Genomic DNA, 27,578 nt, shown 5'->3' with positions numbered 1-27,578 from the left:
ACAGTGACATCTCCTCTATCACCTAACAGTCTGCTGATTGTTAGCAGGGGTGATGCCAGAAAGATGGCTGAGGATGAAACCTGATTGGCCACCCTTGGTGCCCCACACCTATCAGAGTCAGAAGGTAATAGATAGTTGGCTTTTTAGCTTGATGAATGGCTTCCTAAATTTTTTGTAGGTGATTCAATCAAACAATCCTACAGAGACGCAAAGCATTGATAAAGTGATGATAAAAAACCACAAAGACAAGCAGAACAGGATTCAAAATGAGACGTAAAATAACTAAAACAAGATGCAAAATGACCACAAATATACAAATCCAGATTTAAAACAATTAAAAAAGACACAAATGATGCAATGCCATCATCGTTTGCGGTCTTTCTACATCCTCTTTCTGTCTGGGTGTCTTTCTGAGTGGGGGATCCTTTGTCTCATCATCCATCCATGGGTGTAGGCTACTTGGAGTTACAAATAGCAACTATTTATCAACATTAATTCAGGGGTAGAAGTAACAAGACACAGGTCCAACACATTTGGAGAGAGCAGGTAATCACAGAAATGGAAAATACACTGGGGCAGGAAGTAAAGCAATAGCAGACACCTAGGTAAAATGGTTTCAAAATAAAACAGGAAACAATAGAGTCCAGGTCACACAGGGGTATAGCAGGAAAAATAACTAATACGTGTAAGTTTTGGTGCACTCTTCCTCTATCTGCATGAAACTTGTGTCTTCCTCAACGTCACCCAAGAGCCAGATCTGTATTGAGATTTTTCTCTCCAATTTAAGCCCACCATCAACAGGATTATCAGCAACTATTTTGATAATTGATTAATTATTGAAATTCATTTTTGAAAGGAAAACTACAAACACACTATAATTCTCCAATATGATCATTTGCAACCTCACTGTGGTATTTTCATCTATTTTTGATATTGTATAGACCAAATAATTAATCAAGGAAATAATTATCAGATTCATTGATCATGAAAATAACTGTTACAGTAACATCCCTCCTTTATACACCTGCCAAACCTAAGACTTGTAATACAGATTGAGGTGAATTCTAATCAGGGAAGGTTGAATGTTTGTAAAATAAGAACCGACTACAATGTTGGGGTCAACATATGCCAGTTTGGTTTTTTATATGTGTATAATGTTCAATATTCAGCTCATTTGTTGTAGCCATAGACTATATATAAAGATGGCTCGGAGTGGGCTGCTCCGTCATCACCACCTTGGCGGTGCCTGACTCCACCTCATTCCTTGCTAATCCAAAAATGGGCAACGAGTGGGGTGCGAGTAGAGCCTGTTTAATATTTGTGGCAAGAAGGCTAACCTGAGACACATTCATTTGCTGGCTAATAAGCTAGTTAACATGCTAAGCAAATAAGCCAGGTATTGTGAGCATAGACATCACCTGCTATTTAGTGCTAACATAAAAAAAACAATGCTAGAATTTCACTGACCTCAAAATACACGTGCACAGAGTTCCTCACGTTCTGTTGGTCAATTAACTGCACAACAACACATTTATTTGTCAAATATTTGCATGAGAAATCCTCCAAAAAGCACCAACACCACAAACATGGCGGAGAGGTCACATTCAGTGACTCAAATTAGCTAAAGTGATGCTGAGCAGGCAGCTAGCAACTAATCACAGACCTTAGCCAACTGTGACAGCACCCACCTGTCACTCAAAACCACCATGTCCTCAGTTATGGATAACTTTATGCCTTAATAAAATTTAAATAGGTAAGTTATATAAGTTCACCCTCATACAGTTGTCATGAAGGTGATAATTAGCTATAGAGGCTATTTTACCAGGATGTAAACATGTGAACTGCAGCTTTTGGTACTGTTAATGTTGTGTTAGCTTCATTTTTCAGGTTACTGCTGGTTGTAGCTGTCAGTGTCTATCTCAGATTCAGGGTCATGAGATTTGCAGTGTTTGCTCCCGGGTAGTTGTATTAAATTGGTATTGATCATGAAGCACAAGGATGATTCAGCACATTCTAATATGCTGCTGTAGTCTGATCCTTAATGTAACAGTGTGCAGTGTGTGCTTGAAGATAACTGTGTCCTTACATCAGTACTTAACAAAACCATATTAATACATGTAGGGATGCACGTAAAGTCCTAATTTTTTTTATGCATGCATGCATGCATGCATCCGTGCATATGTGTGTGTGTGTGTGTGCGTGTGTGTGTGTGTGTGTGTGTGTGTGTGTGTGTGTGTGAGTGTGTGTGTGGGTGGGTGAGTTGATGTATTGCGTATGGGTCTGTCCTCCTTAGATCTCTGTGTCCCGGTGGAATAGATGGGGGAGATGAGTCATACATCAGCCAGAGCAGCAGGCACACTCCCAACCCAGTTCTCAGTGCTACAAATCTGCCTCTGTGTGTGTGTGTGTGTGTGTGTGTGTGTGTGTGTGTGTGTGTGTGTGTGTGTGCTTGGACTGTACATGAGTGTGTCTATCTAACGGAATAGATTCAGAGCCAAAGGCAGAGAGAGAGTAATAGAAATAGTGACACTGTGAAAGTGCTATCAGAGACAGATGATTATAGCCCAGAGGGTTGGTTATAAAGGACATGTGCGTCAGTACCTCACTAAAATTCTGAGTTCTCTCTTGTATTTTTTATTCCCCTAGCCTCTCTTGAACATGTCACTCCCTGTGGGTGCTGCCAATTATTTTACACAGGCTTTAAGGCTGTTATTTGTATTCAGTGGTCTTCTCTCAGGTTGTGCACTTTCATGTGCTTTTATTTGAAATTGGGCTTTTTTTCTCTCTTCAAACACACGGTGGCTCTCAAATGTGGTGAGGAGTCATTTTCACCAGGGCATGATGTGACCCAACTTTTTGGTAGAGTACTTTGCAGACTTACAGAAAACAGCCCTATGAATTAAGATAATTAGTTTTTTACTGTGTTTTAACAACCATTAACTCTCAGTCTGCCTGTACAAGTAAAGTTTTTCCTGCACACAAGTAATGAATGTCGTCATTTCATGTCTTGATCTGTCCACTGAACAATTTGTCTCTCCCCACTTTCATCCAGAACATTTTTTTTTTTAACTGAACATAAGCATGTTTGAAATACAGTGTATAGTTTGAATGGTTAACATATAGTTTGTCAGAGGGTCTACATACCTGAAATGTGTTGCCTGTTTTTAATTATTTAAAAAATGATGAGCATGACTTCACTCCAATTAAACAGCCTGTTACTACCCGACATTTCACCGTTCTACATCAACTGGAACAGATGCCACTTGGTATGCTGAGGGAGGCGATTGCATGAAACATCAGTGCATTAATAAATCATTTTGTTAGGCTGCTGTCCTGGTGCTGATGCCTTTTGGGGTTGCTGCTTTTGAAAACTCAGCTTTACGTAGCAGAGATGAGTCCACTGCCTGACCACTGTCTGAAGCATGTCAGGATGAAGTTATATCAGTCTCCTTCTTTCCAGGCAGTCACTGGTTCGATGCCTGTCTTTTGTGCCACCAGACATCTTGACTCTGATTAAAGCACTGATGATGTTAAATGAGGCTGAAAGCACAGAGGAGTTTTCTGTCTTATCTGTCTCAGAGCACTGTATCTCTGTGTGGTAATTGTATAATCTCTATGACCTCAGTATGTCTTCTTAATCGATATGACCGCACCTGTACGTGCCTGGGTCTCTGTGTTTAAGGATGACATCATACTATCCTCCCTGCCTATTACCACTAGTTGTACTTTAGACTGGTCAGTCCTGATCCACGCCAGTGTGGATCCGGGATCCTGGTTTTCTCCAGCTGCTGTGCCAGAGTGGGGGTGGGACTGCACTGCAGAAAGAGAGCGAGAGGGATGGAGGGAGGTAGAGACAGAAAGAGAGGGAGAGAGATGCTTGCCAATGTGGTGCCGCGTTAAGAGATTTCACGTAGCAGAGAGGAAGAACGAGTGGAAGAAGAGAGGAAGCTGGTTTGGCTCCCAAACTGTTCACAGACACTAACGCAAACTTCACATAGGTAACTACAGTTGTATGTGTGTGTGTGCGTGTGTGCACGTATGTGTGTGTGTGTGTGGGTACCTGTGTCTTCATCTGTATGTGTTATTGCATATGCATGACTATGCCAAGGTTTTTATCGTAAAATGTAAATTGGATTTGCAGCTAAACTCAAGAAACAGAGCCTTTCATCTTCATCATGAAGTCACATTTGTTGATGTTCAATTTAACCCCATGATTAATTGGATTACAGGCAAACTGCACAGAAACCTGGTGTTTATCTGAGTCAGCAGGAAAAATGAGCCTTCACAGATAGTGTGTTATTAGTAATTGGTCTGCTTGTTGCTGCATCTCTGTTAAGTCTGGAGGAAGCTAGAGGCGGCAGTGATGAAAACACCTGCGTGTGTGCATGTGTTGTGTAAAGTATGGGTAGGTGTTGCAACTGCAGGTTTATTTTCCATGTCTAAAACTAACAGTCACACATCTGCTGCAGCTCTTATCTCATTTATCTGTCATGTCTCTCCACCTCCCTCACCGTCTTTTTCTTAATTCATCACTCTCTGTTTCTCCACCCCATACCTGCTCTCTACATGTTTCTGTTCACGGCAGTACATTATCAGTTTGGTTCCCTTCATATGCATTCAAAACAGTCCTACCACCAGTTTAGAGGAGATCACCACATTTACAGCAAAATGCTATTTGATAAGTGTATGAGGAGCAAAGACCAAAGAGGAGGAGGAGTTGGGTCCATCAGTGTTTTGGTTTGTCATGAAACTTTACACTGGACATGAGCAAAGAAGAAGATATTTGCACCATGAAAATCATGAATGTCAATATTGTTCAAGAGGAAACCATTAAGAATGTCATTTGTAATAATAAATATACAGATAACACAAATAAATCCACAGAGTATAGGAGCATCAGGAAAAATGTCTGTCTCACATCCACTCACAGTTTTTCTCTTTCTCACTTAATTTTTATTTATGTTTCTCTTTAATCTGTTTTTCTGCTTTCTTTCATTTTTTCTTTTTGAATTTCTGCTTGCCTCTCTCTCTTTCCTTTATTCTGTTCCTCTCTGTTATACATCAGCCAGTGACCAATGTGTATTTATGCATGCCTGTGTGTGTGTGTGTGTGTGTGTGTGTGTGTGTTACAACATGTATCATTTGTTTTTCTGGTACAAAGGGTGTGGTAGGTGGCTTCACATTAATATTCTTTTGATGTGTCTCAAATGCATCTTACTTTCATTAACACCCCCCTCCCCCTACATCAGCTTCCATTTGTTGCCATGGCAACTGTGTTTGATCTCCTCTACTCTGCCCCTCCATTTGAGCACCCTTCTTGTCACCCCATTTCTTTCCCACTCTTTTTTTTTTTTTTGCCCAGACACAAACACACACACACAACAGAGACACTCTGCTCTGTCTTTTCTCCTGCTCGTCCTCCTCTCACGTGCCCCCCCCACCCCCACCCTCCCACCCCCCCCCCACCACCACCACCACCAGTCCTTTTTGGTGAGGCAGTCACACCCTCCCTCCCCACTAGTTCTGCAGTTCTCTCCATCTTTTTCAATTTTCAATTCTCCCCCCTCTGACCCCTCTCCAAAATACACCCCTACCCACTCTGCTCGCACCACACCTCTCCTCACAGTTTTGTGTGCTACCTCACTTTTTGAATTATTCATGGGATGTCATTGGTCACCCTGGTGACACACCATCAGGAGGTGCAATCTTCTGATCAACATGCTGACCTTGTCGCTGCTGCGTGTGAGTGTGTGTGTGTGTGTTGTAGATGTCACATATGGCACATGGTGTGTCACAATATAGAGCCTAGTTGTAATCATATGTAATGGTACATTTCATTATTGCAGTCTCAAGCCAGATGGATTAGTCTCTGTTCTAGTGTATGGAGAGCTGTTGGTTTGTGTGTACTTGTCCATGTTTTATTGATTAGTCTGAAAAGCCCCTTTAGAAGCCACCAGAGCAGGTAAAAGAACAAGCCTTTAGATCAGCATCCGATCACTGGCTCTAACAAGGTGATATTTCAGGTTCTTTTGGCCACACTCTCCATGAAAACTGCAAAACTGGTCTTGTCACCTCATGAACCTTATAACGTTCAGTTTTTTGTCGAGAGACCATAACAGACATGTTGATTGAAGTTATTTTAGGCCCTTCTCGTGCTGTGCTTGTATTCCATTGCATTTTATTTTAAGCATTACTTCCTTTCTTCCTGTATGGCATATAAGATTTCATAAAGCTGAACCAACACCTGTCTAATACAGTCTCATATAAATTAAACATTCACAAATTGGGCTTATACATGGACTTTTATTAGACAGTAATAGCAACTGTGTTATTGTGTCAACCTCTTGTGCTTCCATTAGTACTAAATGATATTATGCCATTAAATCCATTGAGGCCTCTTATCAGTGACAACCTGGCCCTCAGTTTATATATTATGTGTGTGATGTTTATGAGGAACGTGGGTGTTATTTTAACTGGAATCATCTGGTTTGTAATGAACACTCCCTTGTGAAATCACTGGCCCCAAAACAATCAGAAACAAGGGAAGCTTGTTGGCGATTGTCTCTGCACTGGCATTGTATGCAAAGCAGCTTGTTATACTCCTCACAGAAAGCCCATTAGTATTCACACACAGGCCTCTGCAGTGATCAGCAGTGGTTCAGGCGTACAGGAGAGAGAGGACTTATATTCATACTCATACTCTGTATTCAAGGCTGTATTCAGAATTCTGCTCACTGGGCTCACTGTAAAGCTGTGAGGCACTTCTTTCCTTCCTGTCTGAGTGTGTCTGCCTCTCCACGTATACTGCACACCCACACGTATATGCTTGTGCATGCATGATTCATGTACACTTGCATATACACGTTATGCACATGGTGGTGAAGTGTTGGTCAGCAGGCACAGTTTTCTTGTTTCTGTAGGAGTTGGCCCGTGCCTCATCAGAGGTGTGATGCTGAGCCACATTTGGGTTTTAATATAACGCAGCGTTTATACCTCATCTTGAAACTAAAGCGGTGCTGGCTGAGAACTAAGCAGCAGAACCTGTATCAGGTGTCTGCAAAATGATTGTTTTCATCACACACAGACACAGTATACACACACAATGTAAGTGTCTGTAGGAGGTCTGGTCAGATGATGAATACATTGAAGGACCAGCGCTGAGCTCTATTCCTGGCATCACAATCAATAGTGTGCAAAAACACACACACACACACATACACACACTTGTATTGGACCCATCAAAATGGAATAAAGAGAGAGAATTACATTATAAGCCATGTCCAGATACTCAGAACCCCATCATCTAACATAACATGATTCATTAAGTAAACACACACACACATACACACACAGCAGTACTCTAGTTAGATCTCCCTTGTTCATATTTTGCTGCAGGATTGTCCAAAAAGTCCCTTCTGGGTGTGGCGCAGTCATGTAGCAGCAGAGCAGCCAGGCATGTAAAAATTAAAACCAGGCTGTGTCTGCTCACGCAGCCACAGTTCATATGAAGGAGTAGGATATTTTTGCAGCCCTGCACAAGTGTTGAAGACCGTTTGGCTGATTTGAATTTAGTCCAGGTTTGTGCCAGAGTGGAGCGTGTCTGAAGATGTTTGTTTGTGTGTCTGTCTTGACTGAGCAGTTTGTGTTGGAGAGATTTTTTTATCATCTTGTTTGCTGCCTGCTGTTTCACGTCTCTCATATCTCCTCTGCAGTTATGTGCGTTTGTGTGCTTTGTGTTTGTGAACTGCAATGCTTAAACCAGCGTAATTCATCTTTAGACTGCTCTTATTCAGAGATGTAAGACAATGTTTTTCATGTTTAGCAGAGCAATGATTTTTGATGATTGAACATGATCTTAAATAAGACAAAAAATGTTTGAACACTTCTTTTAAATTGGTTAGAAGTAATACCCTAGGCCATATCAGCTCCAAATAACTGTCTTTGTCAACAATGGAAAATATACTGGGTCTAACCTACAAGCAGCCAATATACAGTGATTGACAGACTGAACAGGGATATAGCACCAGCTGGACTGAGCTTAGTGGGCCAGCCGCAGTTTAGACGTTGGTTAATGTGTGAGAGTGTGTTTGTGTTTCCTCTGAAAAATAAAGAGATGGCAATCAAAGGAGTCAGACAAACAGACAGTGAGATTGAGATAAAGGTGCAGAAAATCACTGAATCTGAACAGACACATCTGACTTTGTCTGGATTGCTGTGGCAGTAAGCGGACGTCAGGTAATTCACCTACTCTCCTGTCAGGTGTTAGCACAGCAGACAACTAGAAGCAGCCTAGCCGATTTTTCAACTTAGTTGTTTGTTTGACTTTTGTTTTTGTTAGTAATTTGATGATAGTTTCTTCACTTCATATCAGTATTAGATATGGATTAGACACATGAGTAACAGCTACTGAAAGCATGAGAGGAAAATAAGGGACATTTTGTCACGTTGGTCACTCTGGTAAATAGAGTATAAAATAAAATCTTGTGTGGGCTTGAATCATCCGTATGTATTGACAAAGGCATGATAAAGACTCGTCTTATTACGACCATAGCCTGAAAGGGAGAAACAAGCAACATGTGTTGATTGAAACCACAGTGAATATGGAGTACTATTATAGAAGCCTGATCTTGTCTTCCTCTCTTTGTACCACAGAGACTGAGACTCATGTTGCTGCTTTCTGCTTTAGAAACATACTGCATGAAACCCTATGCTACTAAAGCATCCAATGAATAGGAGAATGAATAGAGTGAAACAGGGATGGAGAGACAGAGACACTGTGGGGGTGTTAATTCATTATTCATCCTTTGATTTGATATTAGAGGTCAGAGTAAGTTTCTCCTCTGCTCTCTCCATCTTCCTCATCTTCGTTCTCTCTGTCCACTCCTCATTTGTGCGGATTCACATTCTCTCCAGTAGCTTTAGGTTTGCAGGGTATTGGTTTCCTGTGTCTGTGCATCAGCAAAATTTGTGCCTACCAGTACCAGAGTGTAACCTTGGTTTGTGAATGTGCGTTCACGTAGAAGCTTGAGCATTCAGAGAGAGTACGCTGTGTGTGTTTATCTTTTGTATATATTTGTGTTTCGGGTAATAAGTCCTGTTGCTTTGGTCTGTTCTCTGCTTTCTTTGTCTCTGTCTCCCCAACTCTTTGCAATGTCAACTGAACCTATGGCCAAGGTTCCTCATAAGTTAACGTCATCTTAGACTGGTTTGACAGTCTCATCAAACAGGATGTGTTCATTAAAACAACCCAGTGATTCCAGCATCTGTCTTTGTACAGAAACCGGACACATAGACCCGGTCCTCATCGAGCGTTACAACACCCCAGGCTTCATCGGGTGCTTGTCACGAGTACAGTTCAACGGAGTCGCCCCGCTCAAGTCTGCTCTGAGAACAGCCACACAGGCTCAGGCCACACCGACAGCCAGTCAGTCGGACAGACAACTTGCAGGCGCATCACCAGTGTCTTACCAAGGAAAATTGGTGGAGTCCAACTGTGGGGCGTCACCTCTCACCATCCCACCAATGTCTGCTGCAACAGATCCCTGGCATCTGGACAACACAGGTGAGAATGACCTTAAACATACTTCAGATGTTGCTGTCAGTCACTCCTTCTTCCTCACCAATAATATGCAAAATGCTTATGAAAGAAAAGACTGACATTTATGTGAAAAAGTCAAATTCAGACCCACTAAGTGTCACTCTGCCCTTTTGTGTGGCAGAAAAAAATTGATAACCACAGCTTAACACAAATTAACAACACTGCAAACTGAGAAACAACCAGCCATAACACAGTGTGACCTTTTTACAGTATGTGTTTGCATTGTTGGCCATACTAGCAGCATGGATTACAACATCACTCTGCCACTTTGGTCCAGACTGAAACATCTCAGCAGCTTGTGGATATTCAGACATTTATTGTTTATAGACAATGTATCCTAATCACTTTGGTCATCCCCTGACTTGTCCTGTAGCACCACCATGAGGTTAATATTTGAGTGAAACATTATTGGACAGATTACCATGAAATTAGCCCATGCTGTACTTTGCATTTTAGCACCAATTAGCAAATGTTAGCATGCCAGCACACTAAAACAGTGACCGTTGCAAACACTATACCTGTTTACATTGTCACTGAGCATGTTAGCATGCTAATGTTAGCATCTACTTCAAAGCACCACTGTGCCTGAATACAGCCTCACAGCCTCGTTGCTCCACACGTATCTCCACATTAGAATTATGATCAGTGCCAGAGGCAGCACTGGGACACAGCAGCGTCTAAGGCACTGAATGTAAAATATGTATTCATTCAGCATTCTGCTGGGAAATCACAAGTCATTTAATAATGAGCACCCAACTAATGACATCCTACAGTTACTACACACAGTTGACACTTGCAAATTAATTCTGTTTGAATCAGCTCAAGTTGGCACATTTAGGGACATACAGATGCACACTGTTACACATATGTGGACATACACAAACAGTAATTGATCCCATACCCAGTGACACACTCCAGCTCTATTTTGGACTTACATGATCATGTACACACACGCACACACACACACACACACACACAGACCTCTGTGCTCTTGTGTCTAATGTTAGATTCCACAGCAGTTTAGTGTTACAGGGTGTCATTCTGAATGCAGCCGTTTTCCTCAGGCTTAGTGCCAACTGTGCCTTTGGGAGTGCTGAGCTCTCTGAGATCGATCCAGACCATTGATCTGGACTCCAGGTCCAAACTCACAGTCAGCTCTCCGCCATCCTTCCACAGGAAGGATCAATATTTATTCTGCTTTACATTTTCTATAGATATCATCTATAATAATCCACTGTCTGACTCCTCATTGATTTTCAGTTCCCATCCTCCTAGCTTTCAGTTTTTCCATTTCAAGTTTTTAATTTATTGGTCCTCTCCTCTCGTCTTTCCGCCCTTGTCTCTGATTGTTTCATGTGTGAGGATATCCAAACACATCCAGGCAGACTAAAGACAGACAGACAGACTATAATGAGTCCTCTATTGCTCTTCTGTCCTCTATTGCTTTCTATTTTCACCGCCTTTTCCCTTCTCAGCCTCCTCCTCTGGAGGACTATGCACTCAGCAGCAGAAATAGCTGACAGCTCATTGCAGGGTAAAGCAGTCAGAGTGTGTGTGTGTATGTGCAGGTTGTTTGTGCGCATTTTTAGATTATGCACTCTGAGAGTTTACGTCTGCTCCTCAGTAGGAATAAGACAGACATCTCAACAATATCATCTTTCTCCTTGTAATTCTTCTCTTTATCTTTCACCACCTCCTCCACTCATCTCAACCTGTCATCTCTCTCTTCACTCATTCACTCTCCACTTTAGTCTATTCAGGGAGAATCCGAGCAATTAGATAATTGCTGCTGACAGAGAACTATAGTGGACGGGCAAAGCAGCAGCTGTCATTAACCTCTTAACCTGTCATGGATCTTTAATGAAATATTTAAAACACTGCTGCCACGCATTAAATAAACAACACTAGTCAATCCCTATAGATAACACTAATGTGTACGTTTAGTTGACTGACTAATGTGTGTATTTAGCAAAGCTGGAGCCAGTATAGAAGCAAACAAGTGATGTCCCAGTGCTCCTCAATAGTACATCACAGTGCGTTCTGCTTTTGTTTCAGTGTTAAACAGCAAAACTTTGATGTTATAATTCAGTAAAAGTTTTGCATGAAATTATTCCTTGTGACTTTCTACTTTGGAAAAATCACCAAAGCCTCTATTTTTAGGCCGGTGCAAAAGAGCAGCGTGACATGGTGTTATTTTCCTGACCTTGGAATGCATTTATCTGTCTGGTATTTTAATGTGTGCAAATTGGTCTAGTGTAGCTCTTCTGGCTACATAAAATAAGTTGAACATTTCTTTATTCTGTTTACATTTTTATGTAAGTATGTATGGTTTGACTTTCTTCCTTCTTCTCCCTCTGCATCCAGATGCTGAGTTCCCCTTTAATGAGGAGAGGGTGATTCCTGATGGAGTCAACAGGGACTCAGCAATCATCGGAGGTACACAATGTTGTCACATTTGTGAAAGTAGCATTTGTCAGATTTGTATATGAGCTGTCAAGAGGCAACAACAGTACATGCTCAAAAATAACATGAATATCAGCTTGTGGATCAGTACAGAGCACAGATGTGTTGTTTTCAAAAGTAGTCTACCTGATCCTCCGCTGCCATGGCAAAAATCTATCTATTGCAAAAAGGATATAGATATCATTGTCATTTCATCGTTGGGAAGTGGTATTGTATTCCCTGTGGACTACCACTGGCTAAATACTGAATAGTATTCAAATTCATTGTTTTTGTCCGAGGAAAAAAAAACAAGTTATTCCATTTGCCAACATATATGACACAGAAAAGCAACAAATTCTCACATTTGAGGAGAGAAAGTTTGTAATATTTGAAAGATCCATCCATCTATTATCTGTACCTCTTATCCGTACAAGGTTGTGTGGAGCCAAACCCAGCTGACACTGGGTGAGGGCGGGGTACACCCTGGACAGGACACCAGTCTATCACAGAGCTGACATATAGAGACAAACAACCATTCACTCCTACGAGCAATTTAGAGTCACCAATTAACCTAATGTGCATGTCTGTGGACTGTGGGAGGAAGCCGGAGTACCTGGAGGGAACCCACGCAGCCACAGCGAGAACATCCAAACTCTACACAGAAAGGCCTCAGGCCTGCTTTAAAAGATGACTGCAGAAATTAAACGATTATTAGAACAGTTGAAAATCCTTTCAGCTGTACACTGAAAAAACCCTGCACCAAAGTTAAGAGCAAAGTATCATCAGTAATCCTGTGATTAAAACTAATGCCCCCTTATTATTGCACACATGATGTGTTTCTCCTCTGCAGGTATCATTGCGGTGGTGATCTTCACCATATTATGTACCCTGGTGTTCCTGATCCGCTACATGTTCCGTCACAAAGGCACCTACCACACCAACGAGGCCAAGGGCAGCGGGGAGTCAGCTGGAGAATCAGCGGACACGGCCATCATTGGCACCGATAACCCAGAAACCATTGACGAATCAAAGAAGGAGTGGTTCATCTAACAGCCAATGACAGGACTTTGAGAGAGGAAGTGACTCGTCAGACCACCAGTTGCCGCAGAAATGGAGGAGGTGTAACTCAATGACCAGTCACGGGAGAGATGGTGGAACAACCGTTCAACAGGACAATAATCTCCCAGTGGGTGGGGAAGTGGGAAAGACATGTACAGGAATCTTTTTTGTTTGTTTGTTTTGTTTTGTTTTGTTTTTTTATATATCCAGAGTATTAGACAGAGAAGACGGACAGTTACTCAGCGGAGCACGGCTATAAGAGACTGTACATGTATATACTAACCGGCTTGTCCTTCTTTGTATCGTGCTTGGGAGTTTTTGGGAGTTCTTTGAATACTGTATATGACAAATAATTATACTTACTGGGTGGTGTGATAGCACAGATTTATTTCCAGTCTCTGTTGCATTTTGATTTTATTTTTTAACAAAAATCTTATATCAAAAATGATCAAATCAACATGCCAAACCCCTTTTTTTTTAATTTATCAGGCTATGGTTGCACCAGCCTGTCAACACTCATACCTGTCAAATGACATGCCATGATTAGTGTGGTAATATAGAGTTGAATATGGATGCCAAAAGTCCCTTTGTAAATACAATATTTTGTGTTATTTTTTTCTTTTTCTCAAAAGATTTATTCAGAGTCCAGTACATAAACACTAATGAGAAATTTCATATCTATATTACAATGATATCATAAGTCTGTCCATTATATATGTGTGAAATATAGAGTTTTATGTTTAAATCGTATGACATTCGATTGTATGGGACATTCCTTTCTGAAGAAGGGCAGAGAGGGGTTTCTCAGAGCATGATGGGAAATCATGACACTCCATGGTTGGTTTAGCTCAGCATGGCAGCTTTCTATTCGTTTGGAATCGGTGAAACCATGAGCCTTTACTCATTCAGACTTGAGAGGTCGGTTTGTTTCTTTGCCAAACACTTGAGTCTTACGTCATTCACCAGTCGTCTCAGATGTTTGCGTGTTTGACTTTGAGTTAAGGAATTTCTAAGTATAATTTACATCTTAGACTGACAGTGCATGCAGGAATCTGTGGGTATCTGTGTTGGTCAGAAGAACAGGATTTATTATACTGGACAAAATGACTGCCAGAAAAAAACGATCGAACAACTTGCCTGACGTTAAATGAGTTGTATTGATGCATTAGGTGGTTGAAGCAGCATAAAAAAAAAAAAAAAAACATTGAATGCTAATATTTGTTTCAAGATCTGGGACGAGGTTAATATGATAATTGGCTTATTAGTTCAATGTGCCTTCAAGGTGTTGAGCCATTTCGCCTTGCCCCGGACTACTTAATACAGGCTTACTACAAAAACTTGACTACTGCTGCATGAATTCTCATTGAACAGAGTTTTCATGTGTTTCCATGTGTCCTAATCTGAATGGCACTTTGTTCCTGTGAATCTCAATCAAAGCTTGATTTTGAATAGAGAATGTTTGGGCCAAAAATCCAGCAAAGTTCTCTTAAATCCCATAAAACATTGACCATGGCAAGCTGTGTTGGTTTTTCTGCAGCAGGAGCAGCTACACTGATGTACAGAAGAGCTGCACACCACACAATATACATGAGGTTTACACCTACCTACTGTAACACGCCTACGCATAAACATGCATGTTTGATAGAGCCATGAATCAAGGTGGTTCATTCAATCGCAAGAGCAGCGTGTTCACAATGAGGAGACTTTGTGAGCCATGACTTGAGCTGCACTCTAACAGTGCCACTGCTGTCCAATATACATTCAGAAGATGTATATCATATAAATGTACATGTACATTATATTTTCTAACCATATATTTTTCCTGTCAGTTATGTTTACCTGTTTTCCTTACCATAGCATTTACAGTACAGTGGATTACAGTTAAAACCAGCTGCCAACTTTGCTATTTCATTGTCTTACTTCAATGTCTGTTTGGTCAAACTGCTGCCATGGCACCGTGTTACATGAATGATTTTGTACATTATCATCATCGCCTCCTGGTTGAGTGCTAGCTGTGCGTCACTCAGAGACAGAGACAGCTAGTCAGCTCCACCTGCCTTCTACTGCAGCCTCAAAGAAGACCTCCATCCATCACTCCACGAAGGCACATGAGTGACACTACTTTCCTTTTTTAATATAATTATATTACTCAGACTATACATAAATACGCACACATGCCCTTGATATGTGGTTTGAACATAACGACGATGATAACGGATTATCAGCTCCGGAAACAAAATCATAACCCATATGTTTTGCTTTCAGTTCTATTGAGTTCAATAAAGAGTGTTTGATCTTTAATATGAGTCTCTATCTGTGTGTCTCTTTCATGTTAGCACAAGTTGGCGTGCAGACATCTTCAGACAGAGAAAGCATTATGGAGCACAAGTCACACACAAGTGGCAGAGAATATTCATGGGACATTTTGCAGCTTGAGCCATATAATCCTGATGATACTGAGGCTGTGAGGCTGACTCATGACCTACAGCTGCATGTCACCACGACTCTTTTCTGTCTTGCCCCATTTCACCCAAATGAGGTGAAAATGCAATGAATTTAAAAAAGATCATTAAGAAGCACATTCATTAAAGAATAAGTCTATATAAATCCAGGAGATTAAAGAGGGAGGAGTGAGAATAAGAAGGACACAGAGTCTAAAGGGATGAGTCATGACTGCGTAGACTCTCTAACTGGGTTACTTAGAAAGCAATTTAATACCAGACCTTGCTCTATTTATCACATACTGAAAGAGAAATGACCAAAAAACTATTTAATCTATCTATAGGCCTATGAGACGCAGTTATTTTCTAAACAAATTGTTATTATTATATTTCTTTTTAGCTTTTTAATCTGTTTTTTGGCCTTAGATGAACATTTCAGTGTGAGGGGTTGACTGAGACAGGTCATAGGCTGCCCCCTTGTGGTCAGATGGTGCAGCTTTATACAGACATTAAGTTTAAAAAAAAAAAAAGCATCAATTTACTGTAACTCAATTCAATAAAACTTTATTTATCCTTGTCAGGACAATTGTAAGCAGCAGCTCACCAAATAAATTAATAAATTCAATAGTACTGTTGGTCCTCCAGCTGCTCAGTGGTCGGTGTGTGTTTCACTCATTCCCTGCGTTGTTGTTTTGGATAACTTGATCAGCAAAATAAGACCTAAGTATGAGCACTCAGCTGTGTTTGCTGACCTCTTCTCATCACTGGCATTTGACAAATACATTTCTGGTTGTCACATTGTGTTCCTGCATATACTATAGAGCTCCATGGTGTTCTGGCCCATTATAAAACACAGCTTTCTTGTTTCCTTTGTAGAACCAAGGCATTTTCAAGGGTCATATTTCCATTTATTGTCTTCATTATAGTAACTAGAGGGCCCACAGTCAACCTCCAAAGGCATATGATCTTTTACTTCTTATATAGGGTTATAGATGCTCAAACATAAGTACACTTTTCTAAAAACAAGAATTGTGCTTGGCTCTTAAATGCGGACTTTATCTCATATTTTTTTAAACAAATCTCTCTGATAAACATTTCAGGGAGTGAAGTTTTATGCCTGCCACTAGGGGGCAGTAGACAGTAGGTTTACATGTGGTCAAATATATTAAAAAAAAAAGAAGAAAAAAAGAAATCACCCTTAACTGTGATATATTGTCACTTATTGTTATTTTTATTGGCTTTGAGTTCATTTCAACAAAAACATAAAACACATCAAAACAAATCAGAAGTTACAAAAGACAATCATGTATAAAAAGTAAACTGGCATTTCACAATCATTTGTAGATTCCTTCCCTGTCTCACTATCAGCCCTTTATTGTTCCTCTCTAATGCCACAGTTAATGCGCAGGTTGCAGAGAATGAGGTCTGAATTAGGATCAGGATCAGGTCTTTGGTATGCAGCAGGAACTGGACAGGAGTAAAATGCTGTAGTGTCACTGTCTCAGGTGCAGCTTTATGCAGACGTCACAGTGAGGGGGTGGGGTGTAAGGCTCTTGTGAGATGAAAGCCTGGGACTGGATAGACAGCAAGAGATGAAGGAAGGAGGGGGGGCAGGGGACTCCTCAGACCTCGGGACATTCACCTGTAGCAACACACAAGAGGAGGCCAGTGAGCAAAGGTCTGAACTATTTACACCAACAGCCGCAATACATTTATAAAGAAAGGTTCTATGTATTGTGCTATATTAATGTCCTACCGTTTTTAGGCAGGATAACAATGTTTTCTGGGAGGATCCCGGTCTCCATGGCGAACTGTGTGAACTTCTGCTGCAGGTTAGCACTGGCGTCTTGAGTACGACCTGCAAACACAGAAACAATTGCTTTAATCTTCAACAAATCCGAAATTCAACACGCAATGTTTTCCCAGAATCCCGCTGAGCTGTGATTGACCCAGACTTACTGTAAAGCTTATTGAGGACCTCGGACACTCCATCCTTTGTCTTGATGGTGTGGACCAGTGCGTACTCATCATACAGGACGTCAACAATGCGCATGTCGTTGTCATTGTTCCAAACTGATTAAAGCAGAAACACACAGGTCAGGCCGTTGGAAGTATATGTTAATGTCTCTCCTGTATGTGCGGGTTTGTGTGGACTCTACTCACTCTGGCTGTGGAAGGTGAAGCGTCCAGGAGTGTCGGTTTTCCTAGCAAGATGAGTCATTCTCCAGCAGGTGCCATCAGCACTAACAAAAGCAAGAGCATCAGGTTAGTTTATTTCTCCTTTTTTTCCCCACAAGAGAATCATCGGGATGTTTTAATTTGAAAATCTGATTACACATTAATCACTTACTTCAGGTTGGCATAAGAGAGATCCAGGTCTCCTCCAGAAGTTGGCACTACTACAGCAGTTCCCACCTTCATATTGGCCTTGTGGTTTACAAACCACTGAGCGTTGGTTGCAAAGCCAACAATGTACCACTTGCCTGCCATCTAAAAGACAGAAGAGGAGGAAAAAGAATTAAGGAGAATCAAAGCACTGAGCTCAAGAGATTACAAAGTGCAGCACCTGTATTACTCTTATCTGTTACATAACATATTCTTAAAAATGAGCAAATGCACAAAAGATATCCAGCAACTACATATCCTGAACCCTTCCTTTCTGACAGAGGCTACATTAGTAGAGTTATTTTGGACAGTACAGACAAATCACTGTGCTGTTGAAGTTGTGATACTTCTTCCTCTGTCTCTTACCTTCTCCAGGCTGAAGTCTTTAACAGGGACGACGTCGGCGCAGGCAGCCAGGACACACATCAAGGTGCCCAGCATTCTCAGCAGTGAGTTGTTCATGGTTTCTCCTTTGTGTTCTGAGCTTCTCCAGCGGTGAGTGAAGTGTCAGTGGGATGTAAAGGAATAAAGGCGAGTGGAGGCTCCTTATATCCTGCAGAGTCCTTCTCCCCATCCCCTACTCCCCTCCTACTGTCTCCGCCTCCTTCCTTTTGCATTACAAAAAACTCTTTGGCCCTCACCCACTGGCTTGCAAATCACCACAGTTACACAACTGGCACGTGTGGATGCAAGCGGGGGTAGGAAAAGGGAGAGTGGGTACATAATAGGGCTCTTTTAACACCCCTCCTCCTCCTCCTCCTTCCCTCTCCTTCATCACAAATGCTCAGGCATGCCTGGACTATCAAAACAGCTATTTAGTAAGAGTGCAAATTTTTTCACCATATGGCACATGAAAGCCCCCAAACACACACTCACACAGCCAGAAACAAGAGATCAGGTGCACTTTAGCTAAACTTTAGAGACAAAAAAGCATCAGATCAAATGTGCGAGTCAATAAATTCCACTTGGTATAAGATTTCAGCACATACTACAATTTGCTGGATATAATAAACCAATTGTAGTAAATATTTATTGCATTGCTAGCAGCTCCGAGGCAGTGGTATTTAAGAACTTCACAGTCAGTTTCTCATTAAAAGCTCTGCCAGTGTTGCATAGAATGATTGAGTTGTTCTTGCAGGCCGTCACCCAGATCACAGTGAGTTTGTTTTCACTGTTAATAGGTTCATAAACACATGAAGCATTAAAGGGAGACACAGTATGTTTCACTTGTTTTTCTCAGTTTTCTAACAACTAAATTAACCTGAATTGGATTCATTTATTTGATTATTATTATTCAATGCTGCATTATCTCAGTTTTGTGTTAAATAATCGTTGTGCGTTACATAAAGTGCTGATCACCTGTGAATTCTTCATTTACTTAAATATATTGATGAACTCCTCAATGCTCCCTTTGTTTGGAGGCAAGACAGGCACTGACTTGCAATCAGCTGGTTGTGTAACAAACACACACACACACACACACACACATACATACACAAAAACACACACAGTGCTGGGTGGAGCAAGGGGCAGCAGTAGGAAGCACATTTGGTAACCTAGTTTTGTAACCAAACTCTCTCAACCCCTTTTGGGATCCACATCTGGGATTCATTAACTGCACCCCAACCCCCCTCTTTTGACTCCCCACACACAACCCAAAAGCATGCATACACACACACACACACACACACACACACAGACACATTGAATGTTAAATCTCAGAATAAAAGATAGGATGGATTTAACATGATAATGATAACTGCATGATAGTGGCATCTCACCATAGAGACAGTTGGTGGCAGATCAGGCTCATTGTGGGTTTTTTAAAACTGAAAAGATTGTTTTTTGCACCATTTAGTTTTATTTATCAGTAACTGGAAACATTTACAGTTGACAGTTTCACAATTTGAAGACTTCAGTGCAGTCTCTGAACAACTTTTCTTGCTGATATTCACATTTTTAAATGATACAGTTGATAGATGTACTTTAGTTGTTAGAACTGCTGAGCACTGGATCTGTTGGTTGCATAGCTCTGGTTCTTCAACATGTGGGGACACAGTCTGGAAGACAAAGGTTGACAGCTTTAATTGCATAAAGGCTGTGCTAATGTTCTCATCAGTCAGTAGAGATTGGATAAAATGTAGCTGACAAAGTTTAAAAAACTGACTGTTACACAAGCTGAGACCAACACATGCACAGCCTGGAGGAGCAAACGTGAACAGTGTTTGGTAAGTTCAGAGCACTCTCTCTCTCTCTCTCTCTCTCTCTCTCTCTCTCTCTCTCTCTCTTTCGCATGATATAAGAGCCTGTTCAAATAATTTTGGTGCACTCAGCCTTTTTTAATTAAATCATAGTATCATTACATAAATATTACAGTGCCGATTGTAAACACCCATCTACATACCAACAAAGTGTTTCTATTTATAATATAAATAATAGCAAATAAAAGTATTTAACATATATAATGTACAATATATAATATATGCTATCACATTTTGAAATGTTATCATTATATGTGAGAGGTAAAAGGTGACCTCTTAATTTTTCCCGAATCCCACATTGTATCTGCGCCGCAGATGGCTGCCTCGGTGTTTTGGTGCGCTCTGCACCATTCACTAGAACAAATTCCTTGTACGTGAAAACATACTTGGCAATAAACCTGATTCTGATTCTGATTCTGATTCTGATTCTGATTCTATTCCTTTCTTAATCATCTACTGTTTATTCCCAACTCCAAAATATCAACTTTGTAATGAGCTAATATTCAACATCTTTTGATGTCATCTTTTACAACATCAGTAATAAAGCAATAACATTTTATAATCCAGTGGCCAAGAGCTTGTTCATACACAATAGATCTTATCAATTCCATTAGACTTCTTAATTTACATACAATTACTGTCGTGTAATCTGACTCATTGGCATCGCTGCAGGAACGTGACCATAACTTAGATAACACACAGTAATAACTTAATAATTACAGAGCATAATATACATATAATATGAATGAACAGGGCAGGATAATACATAGTTTCTCATTCAGCCACAAGCACACAGAGTGGTGATCAACATGCAGTGTGAGCTTCCTCACAGTCATGATCAAACATGAGGAAATGCATGAAATAAGTCTGGAGAACAACATAGTATGAATATGTTTCTCAATCTACAGCAATGACCTGTGAAAATACTCAGTATACATTAAGGCTGTAATCTACATTGACAAATATAACACACTTTCTAGAGGACCTTCTTCAGAATTAGGAAATGGCATTTTACACATGTCGACATGTCATGGTAATTAAATAAATAATCTGTTTCATAGTTATGAGCTTTTTCTCTCTAGTAAATAATTTCTGCTGCTTCTTAATTTGAATGTTTTTCTTTCATATTTATTAAAAAAAAATCACAGTTAACTTACTGATTATATGATCCTGGTCCACATCACCACAGTGACCTAGAGAGAAAACACACAGTTATTTAAAGGAGCTGAGGAAGCAAGTGCTTTACTATATGACTACATTTCAGTCCTTTACATTAGTGACAGTCCACCTCAAACTGAAAAAACTCAGTAAGCATAGCTGTAGTGTTGTATCACATTGTTATGCAATATTTTCAGATTTTTTTAATCTTATTTTGACAAGTAGCACAATATATCCAAACCACTTTTTTACAAATATGCTGAATACTGAAGACATGTTTGAACTGTACTCTGGACCCTGAGGCTTATTATACCAGCTTACATAAAAATATTACTGTTATTAATATTTATTCAGTTTGTTTTTTCTGATGGATGTGGACGTACTGTATGTGGGGAAAGGGAAGAGGTATGCCAGTCCCAATTTCTGTTTTTCAGCAAGCTCCTCAAACTTGGTCAACAATGGCTCGTCTAGCTCGTCTACAGACCTGGCTGCATACAAAGCACAGAAGCAAACATTATGACATCACAAAAGCCTTTTTTTAACACACAGTGCAGTCTCAGTTTACCAATGTAAAACAAGACTATCCACAACCACCAACTGGCTTTCAGATCTAAAATACCAAACAAAGATCACATGACTGAGGAGCCCACCATAGAGCTTAATGGTTATCTTGCCCTGCTTCTGATAGTACATGATTGCATACGAGTTATAGTCCGTCTCTCCAATCACTATCTCTGTGTTCAGTTCTGGACGAGCTCCTGGGGGAAACAACAGAAAGTATGGTCAGACAGAGTGAATTACTATCATGCTTAATAAGTAATAACGTAGGAGGACTGACCTTTAAGTGTTAGTCGCCCTGGGGTTGGGGTGAGATAGTAGACCTGTCGTATCTCCCAACACTGGTGATTACTGAGAAGAGAAGAGAAGAGAAGAGAAGAGAAGAGAAGAGAAGAGAAGAGAAGAGAAGAGAAGAGAAGAGAAGTTTTGTATTTTCTGGTGTGCAGGTTTCTGTAACCTAATGTCCTGTCTCTGTTTCAGGCCTGTGATTGAGCAAGCTTTCAAATGTTGCATGCTAAAAAGAGCAAAAACAGCAAATGTTTCCTCTGCTTTTGCCAACACTATTCATAACCCACACATCACAACAAAGATCTCACAGAATGCCCCACAAAAACAACATTTTTTTCCCATTCAATTTTTGAATTGCACTCCCTGTCTTTCCACAAAAGCCAGGTCAAGTTGACCTAAAAGTTTTTAAAATGACAATGGAAAGCTGATGGACTTAACTGTTCTGCCTCCTTCTTCCTGTTTTTGGACACGCAAATAAAATCAAGCACATGTGGTTAGAGCATGAAGTCAGCAGGACATGAGTGAGTGGAGGTGTGGATTTGTGGCTCATTTACCCCCTCAACTGGTGAATGACAGTACTGAAAAGTGCCAGTGAGCGTTACATGCACAGTACGCGCTCACGTATGTAGACCGTGGGACTCACTGTCGTGTCTTTGTGGTGATGAGCAGTGTTCCGTCAGAGGCAGGGGAAGATGCGATGTTCATGACAGTGGGCTCCACGCTGGTGCCATGATTTATCAGGTAGGAGCATTTGGAGGCAGTGTTCAGTAGATACCATCTTCCTGTCATCTGCAACACCCACAAGGATCAGGCACAGTGGACAGAGACGGGAAACATGAGCAACATTTACACATATCTCTTGAGCCTCAGTCATAACATTTGCAAACAGAAAAGAAGTTAGGGAGAAAGCTTTTGGATTTGCTACATCTCTCACTAAAGCAAGTTTTTTGGGTTTTTTTTTTTTTTTTGTGGAGACTGACCAAATGATCATGATCATGATACCCTACTTTAGCAGGGTATCACCAGGAATATTTAGGGTAATACCTGAAGCTTTCTCTGCTCTGTTATTGAAAAGAGATCTGTTTCAAATGTCCTGCTCTATTATCTTTGATTCTGTTAAAATTCCATCTCCCTGAAAATCCCCCTTATTGCCTTAAACACGATGCTGATTTAATTACACAAGCATGTCCACATCACCAGCCCCCACACTAACCCATGACCAAGCAGACTCATATGTTTTTATGTTTGAAGCTCTTGAAAAATATGTTTATTTGCCAAAACATTTCTCTTTTTACTATGTGTACATGGACAGAATGTTTCAAGTCAACCCCCTGAGATAACACTGAACTCTTAGCTGTTTTTGTGTCTTTTCACATTTCATAATATGTTAACTCAGGACAAAAATTTGCTGGATTAGCCAGTGTATGGAAAGTGGTATAAAATGTCCTTGATCCACAAAGTTCACTTGCCATGTTCTCACATTCTCCTCAAAGAAATAAACACCTTTTTGGATGGTCTGTTGTGTTAATATATGGTTTCCATTGTCCTATTTGTATGTAAGATTGTGCTATTGTGGTTCAAACAAGTGAGAAACAAAATCAAACTGTCAGTGTGCAAAGGTCAGGTAACAGCACAGTGAACTCTTTAGTGTGGGGCACTCAGGCTGCAGCTGCAATCACTGCCTGAAAACAGGCTTCCACTAATTCACCAAACTGTTAAATGAGACCTTCTCTGGCCTTGTCACAATTAATATTGAGTAGAAGTTCAAATGCAACCCGGGCAACTTAGAAATTATTATTCAAAGCAGCACTTAATACACAGATATGGAAATAATAAAGTAATAATACACAGTCAAACACACATAAAGTAGTTTATATGCTCTGCCTCTCCCATCAGTTTCTTACCCGCTGTATGTCTATGTTCTGTGCTGGTGGGGTCCCGTCAATGGGCTCAACCTTCGGCTTCTTGGGAGGTCGTCTTTGGGGTCGCGGTCGACTCTTAGCCCCCCCTACAGCCTCACTGTAACCCCACAGACACAAACACATCAACACCATCATTGCCAGCATGCATCGCCACACTCCAGCCATCCTGGCTCTGACAATACAACACACTGACTGCTCAGCTTCCTGTATCCTTCTCCTGATTATCTTTTGGGTTTTCTGTCTCTTGTCTCTGTCTGATCTCTACCCCTTCACTCAGACACACAGACACAGAAGACTTGCATAAACAAACAGAGAGTGGGAGACAAACAATGTGAAACAGAGGATGGCCTTTAATGTTACATATTAACTTGGTTTACTGGCAGATATTGGGCCATACTGCAGTATTGTAGTATGTACACCTGAACTATAGAGGGCAGCATTTAATACTCATCTAGTGCTGAGTTATAAATCTGAGTTATAAAATAAAATATGCATTTATTGACAAATTATCTGTCAGGTATGTTCAATTACTAAAACAGACAAGCCATTTGTACATGTGGCACCAAACAGAAAACTCAAGAGGCAGTAATGTCATACATTAAAGAAAGTATTCTTCTTTATTTGGGGCCAGTGTATTTTTACATTGTTCAGACATGAAGACAACAACATACAGTGTTAAAGACAGTTTATTTTTTGGGGTTAGCTACTATGTCCCAAAATAAAGTTTCAAGTCATTCTTTTAAAGATCATTCAGTTAACAAAATGTTCTACTTAACAATAGCATGAATAAGGTAGGGAGTATGTTCTTCATTAAGTACTTGACGTGACACTTTGTGTTTGGGTTTGTGTGAATTAGCAGATTTGTAGTCTTCTCTCCAGTGCATATAACCAATGTTTTTTTGTACAAGAGTTTCTCTCAATTTACACCAAAATTTAAACATTAAAATACTTTGTGCCACACAAAGCCTCTCACTTCCAGACCTGTGTTGGTCAAAACCATGATATGAATGCATTGACTCTGGACCTTCATTTTGCCTTGTAAAAAGGACCAGCCTACAGAGAAACATACAGCAAGTGTGTTTTCAGTGGTTTAGATGAGTTCATGTTCATCAGTTTTCCTCAGGCTTTTCAGGTTTGTCATTTCCTCTGGGTTTAAACGTGAGGGCCACACTGTTGATGCAGAACCGCTGACCTGTTGGGTCTGGTCCGTCATCAAACACATGTCCAAGATGGGAATCACACTGTACAACACACACAAACAAACATCATAAACCAACCAAAAATACAAAAATGATGGCTGTATTTTTAGAGAATTTTGAATGAAATTCTGAATGAAAAATTCTGAATGAGATCCACATTTTTAATTCCAACCTATACTCCTTTATAAAAAACTGCAGAAAATGTTATATTAGCTATAGCAGCTATGGTAAGCAAAGTGAACTTGAGCTTCATAGCTCAGAACACAACTCACATTTTTACAAAGGACCTCTGTCCCAGCACTACCCAGGCTGTTGTCAGGGCGACGAATGATGGAGGCGTGGCTTTCATCCCGCTCCCATGTCCCATGAGCCTCTTTGAATGCCGGCCAGCCTGTCCCTGAGTCATACTTAGCCTCTGAACTATCAAGAGAGGAAGCAACATTTGTTAATACATTTTTTAAATAAACAACTAACAAAAGTGGGTGGAGTGAGTCTCCATCTAAACATCATTGTGCCAGAAATGGCAGTATTTTCTGTTAAAGATTGTGGTCTGACCTTTTTATACAGATAATCAAGCCTATACAAAAATTAAAACTCATGTAAAAAATAAGTGTGTGTGTGTGTGTGTGTGTGAATGTGTGTATGAAATATCCCTATAATGCTTTGTTGCAAACTGTTACCTGAAGAGTGGAGCGTCACAGCAGACACAGTGGTACATCCCCACTTCATAATGGTTGAGGTAGATCCCACTAAAGGGCTGAGAGCAGCCACAAATACACACAAACACACGCCAAAACACAGTGTTAGGAGCAGAAGCACAAGACTAATAGTTGAGTATCAGCATGATAATAGTTTTGCGTCCTTAAGCTCGTGTTTTTGTGAGTGCAATACAGTGACTTGTCCTAATTCTTATTATTATTACATGTAGAATCACTTTGTGCTTCAAGTTCAGCTGTTTATCAAGCAGCTTTTTAATTCATAATATACCACAGGCTTGTAGCTGAGCAGATTACTCCTGTCTTAGGTTAACGATACAGTGATGATCAAAGTCCACCTGGAACTGTGCTGACGTTTCTGAGACAGAATGTATGTCAGTCTAGACAGAGTGAGTTAGTGTTGGTTTGACACAAATCCCTGTGCTGATGTGCATGTTTGCATTTCCATTTATTAATGCAGAACATAACGTTACATTTGCATTAAGGTACATTATTGTATTTGTTCACATATGAAACTTACCACCTCAGTTCCTTTCTCTCTGGTGACTACATACTGCTCTGGGGTGAGTTTCTTTTGCCAGTCGGTGGTCTCATCATACCGTGTGAGAGACTGCAGGCCTGCGGAGAGCACAGGTTACACTGAGGAGGTCATATAGGAGTTGGCATCATGTCCATTTAAGATACTATACAAGAGGTAGGTCACTCAAACAAGCACGTAACTTATTAAGCTGGGAGCAGATCATCTATGACACACCTCCACAGAACATTAGACCACAGACCCTGTGGACTTTGTAACCAGATTGGTAAAATGTTTATCACATGACTTGGAACACACATTGTTTGAGGTAAGGAGGCTGCCAGTGAAGAAGGTGACAACAAAAAAGTCCTAAAGTAACTATAAAACTCAACTAATCCCCAATTTATTGCCAAACCCAGCTGATAAAGTATCCTATAGTAAATAGTAAGATGTAACAAAAACTGTCAGTAAACAGTGAAATTAACGATTAAGCATAAGTTGTGAGAAAAACAGACACCATTGTTGTTAACAGTCCTCTTTGCACAAGCAACAACCTGTTGCCACCTGTTTCTTATCGCAGCTTTACCAAACTGCCTCTTCCAACAAACTGAAACACCCTCATATCCAACATCCGTGAGAAAGCTACAGCATGGCGCACCTGCGGGGATTGGCAGCTTTAAGTTGGGATACTGTGTACCCGACACACCAAGCACCAAATAAGGAAACCAAACGCACCCCCTGTACCTTGAGACGTGGAAACGGGGCGGATGAATACCGGGGTCCTCCTCGGAAACACCGCGGCTCTGGCTGGAGCGCGCCGAGAAACCACAACGAAGAGACGGGCGACGAATCGAGACATGCTCGCTGCTGCAGCCGCTGCTGTGTTGAGTCTGTGTGGCCTCAGTCAAGAGCAGGACTCAGTGCCACGCAAGTGCGCTCGCTGCGTCTGGATTGTTTGCGCCGCGGCAAGTTCGCGCTGGTCTTCCCTCGGCTGATCCAGACTGTTAGCAGGGTGACCGGGTCAAAAATCACAC

At 40.8% G+C, this 27,578-nt stretch overlaps 4 protein-coding genes across 7 annotated transcripts in view; 1 reads left to right on the top strand and 3 right to left on the bottom strand.

The window, feature by feature from the left end:
• Positions 1–15,400, top strand: part of cntnap2a (contactin associated protein 2a) — a 338,398-nt gene extending 322,998 nt beyond the window's left edge. For all 3 annotated transcript variants that reach the window (XM_071485431.1, XM_071485429.1, XM_071485430.1), the window contains 3 exons: positions 9,278–9,562; positions 11,963–12,034; positions 12,891–15,400. In XM_071485431.1, the coding sequence (XP_071341532.1) occupies positions 9,278–9,562; positions 11,963–12,034; positions 12,891–13,090 (557 nt within the window). In that variant the 3' untranslated portion in view covers positions 13,091–15,400. The remainder of the gene's footprint in view (positions 1–9,277; positions 9,563–11,962; positions 12,035–12,890) is intronic.
• Positions 15,401–16,750: 1,350 nt separating this feature from the next.
• On the bottom strand, positions 16,751–18,453 carry LOC139625449 (lipocalin-like). The gene is made up of 6 exons (XM_071485427.1): positions 18,292–18,453; positions 17,891–18,030; positions 17,704–17,783; positions 17,500–17,613; positions 17,297–17,398; positions 16,751–17,182 (listed from the first exon to the last, which is right to left on the bottom strand). The coding sequence occupies exons 1-6, from the start codon at positions 18,385–18,387 to the stop codon at positions 17,163–17,165; spliced, it is 552 nt and encodes a 183-aa protein (XP_071341528.1). The 5' UTR covers positions 18,388–18,453; the 3' UTR covers positions 16,751–17,162.
• A 1,310-nt stretch (positions 18,454–19,763) lies between these two features.
• c8g (complement component 8, gamma polypeptide) lies at positions 19,764–24,417 on the bottom strand. The gene is made up of 7 exons (XM_071485424.1): positions 24,095–24,417; positions 22,834–22,979; positions 22,183–22,253; positions 21,995–22,102; positions 21,728–21,832; positions 21,344–21,379; positions 19,764–19,985 (listed from the first exon to the last, which is right to left on the bottom strand). The coding sequence occupies exons 1-7, from the start codon at positions 24,275–24,277 to the stop codon at positions 19,966–19,968; spliced, it is 669 nt and encodes a 222-aa protein (XP_071341525.1). The 5' UTR covers positions 24,278–24,417; the 3' UTR covers positions 19,764–19,965.
• A 293-nt stretch (positions 24,418–24,710) lies between these two features.
• Positions 24,711–27,554, bottom strand: msrb2 (methionine sulfoxide reductase B2). Of its 2 annotated transcripts, none has more exons than XM_071485425.1 (5): positions 27,280–27,554; positions 26,548–26,645; positions 25,992–26,068; positions 25,584–25,731; positions 24,711–25,353 (listed from the first exon to the last, which is right to left on the bottom strand). In XM_071485425.1, exons 1-5 carry the CDS (start codon positions 27,401–27,403, stop codon positions 25,222–25,224), a joined length of 579 nt encoding a protein of 192 aa, XP_071341526.1. In that variant the 5' UTR covers positions 27,404–27,554; the 3' UTR covers positions 24,711–25,221. The 2 variants fall into 2 exon arrangements, with proteins under 2 accessions (XP_071341526.1, XP_071341527.1); XM_071485426.1 differs by having other exon boundaries at positions 27,289–27,552.
• Between the last annotated feature and the right edge of the window lie 24 nt (positions 27,555–27,578).

Source organism: Trachinotus anak, unplaced genomic scaffold (assembly GCF_046630095.1).
Source record: "Trachinotus anak isolate AG129_WGS33_773 ecotype Australia unplaced genomic scaffold, CSIRO_AGI_Tana_v1 ptg000009l, whole genome shotgun sequence".
Lineage (NCBI taxonomy): Eukaryota > Metazoa > Chordata > Actinopteri > Carangiformes > Carangidae > Trachinotus > Trachinotus anak.
The sequence above is the reverse complement of the archived record's forward strand: the minus strand, read 5'-3'. Positions and strand labels throughout refer to the sequence as shown.

Bases quoted from the DNA above. Each gene is read 5' to 3' on its own strand.
- LOC139625449 (XM_071485427.1), bottom strand. From the start codon at position 18,387: ATGAACAACTCACTGCTGAGAATGCTGGGCACCTTGATGTGTGTCCTG. The intron at 17,784-17,890 runs GTAAGTGATTAA...TGCTTTTGTTAG, and splicing joins CTCTCTTATGCCAACCTGAA to TGCTGATGGCACCTGCTGGA. The intron at 17,399-17,499 runs GTAAGTCTGGGT...CTGTGTTTGCAG, and splicing joins GGTCCTCAATAAGCTTTACA to GTCGTACTCAAGACGCCAGT.
- c8g (XM_071485424.1), bottom strand. From the start codon at position 24,277: ATGGCTGGAGTGTGGCGATGCATGCTGGCAATGATGGTGTTGATGTGT. The intron at 22,254-22,833 runs GTGAGTCCCACG...TTCTCTTCTCAG, and splicing joins ATCACCACAAAGACACGACA to TAATCACCAGTGTTGGGAGA. The intron at 22,103-22,182 runs GTCAGTCCTCCT...TGTTTCCCCCAG, and splicing joins AGGGCGACTAACACTTAAAG to GAGCTCGTCCAGAACTGAAC.
- msrb2 (XM_071485425.1), bottom strand. From the start codon at position 27,403: ATGTCTCGATTCGTCGCCCGTCTCTTCGTTGTGGTTTCTCGGCGCGCT. The intron at 26,646-27,279 runs GTGCGTTTGGTT...TGCTCTCCGCAG, and splicing joins CACGTCTCAAGGTACAGGGG to GCCTGCAGTCTCTCACACGG. The intron at 25,354-25,583 runs GTGAGTTGTGTT...TGTGTTGTACAG, and splicing joins CAGAGGTCCTTTGTAAAAAT to TGTGATTCCCATCTTGGACA.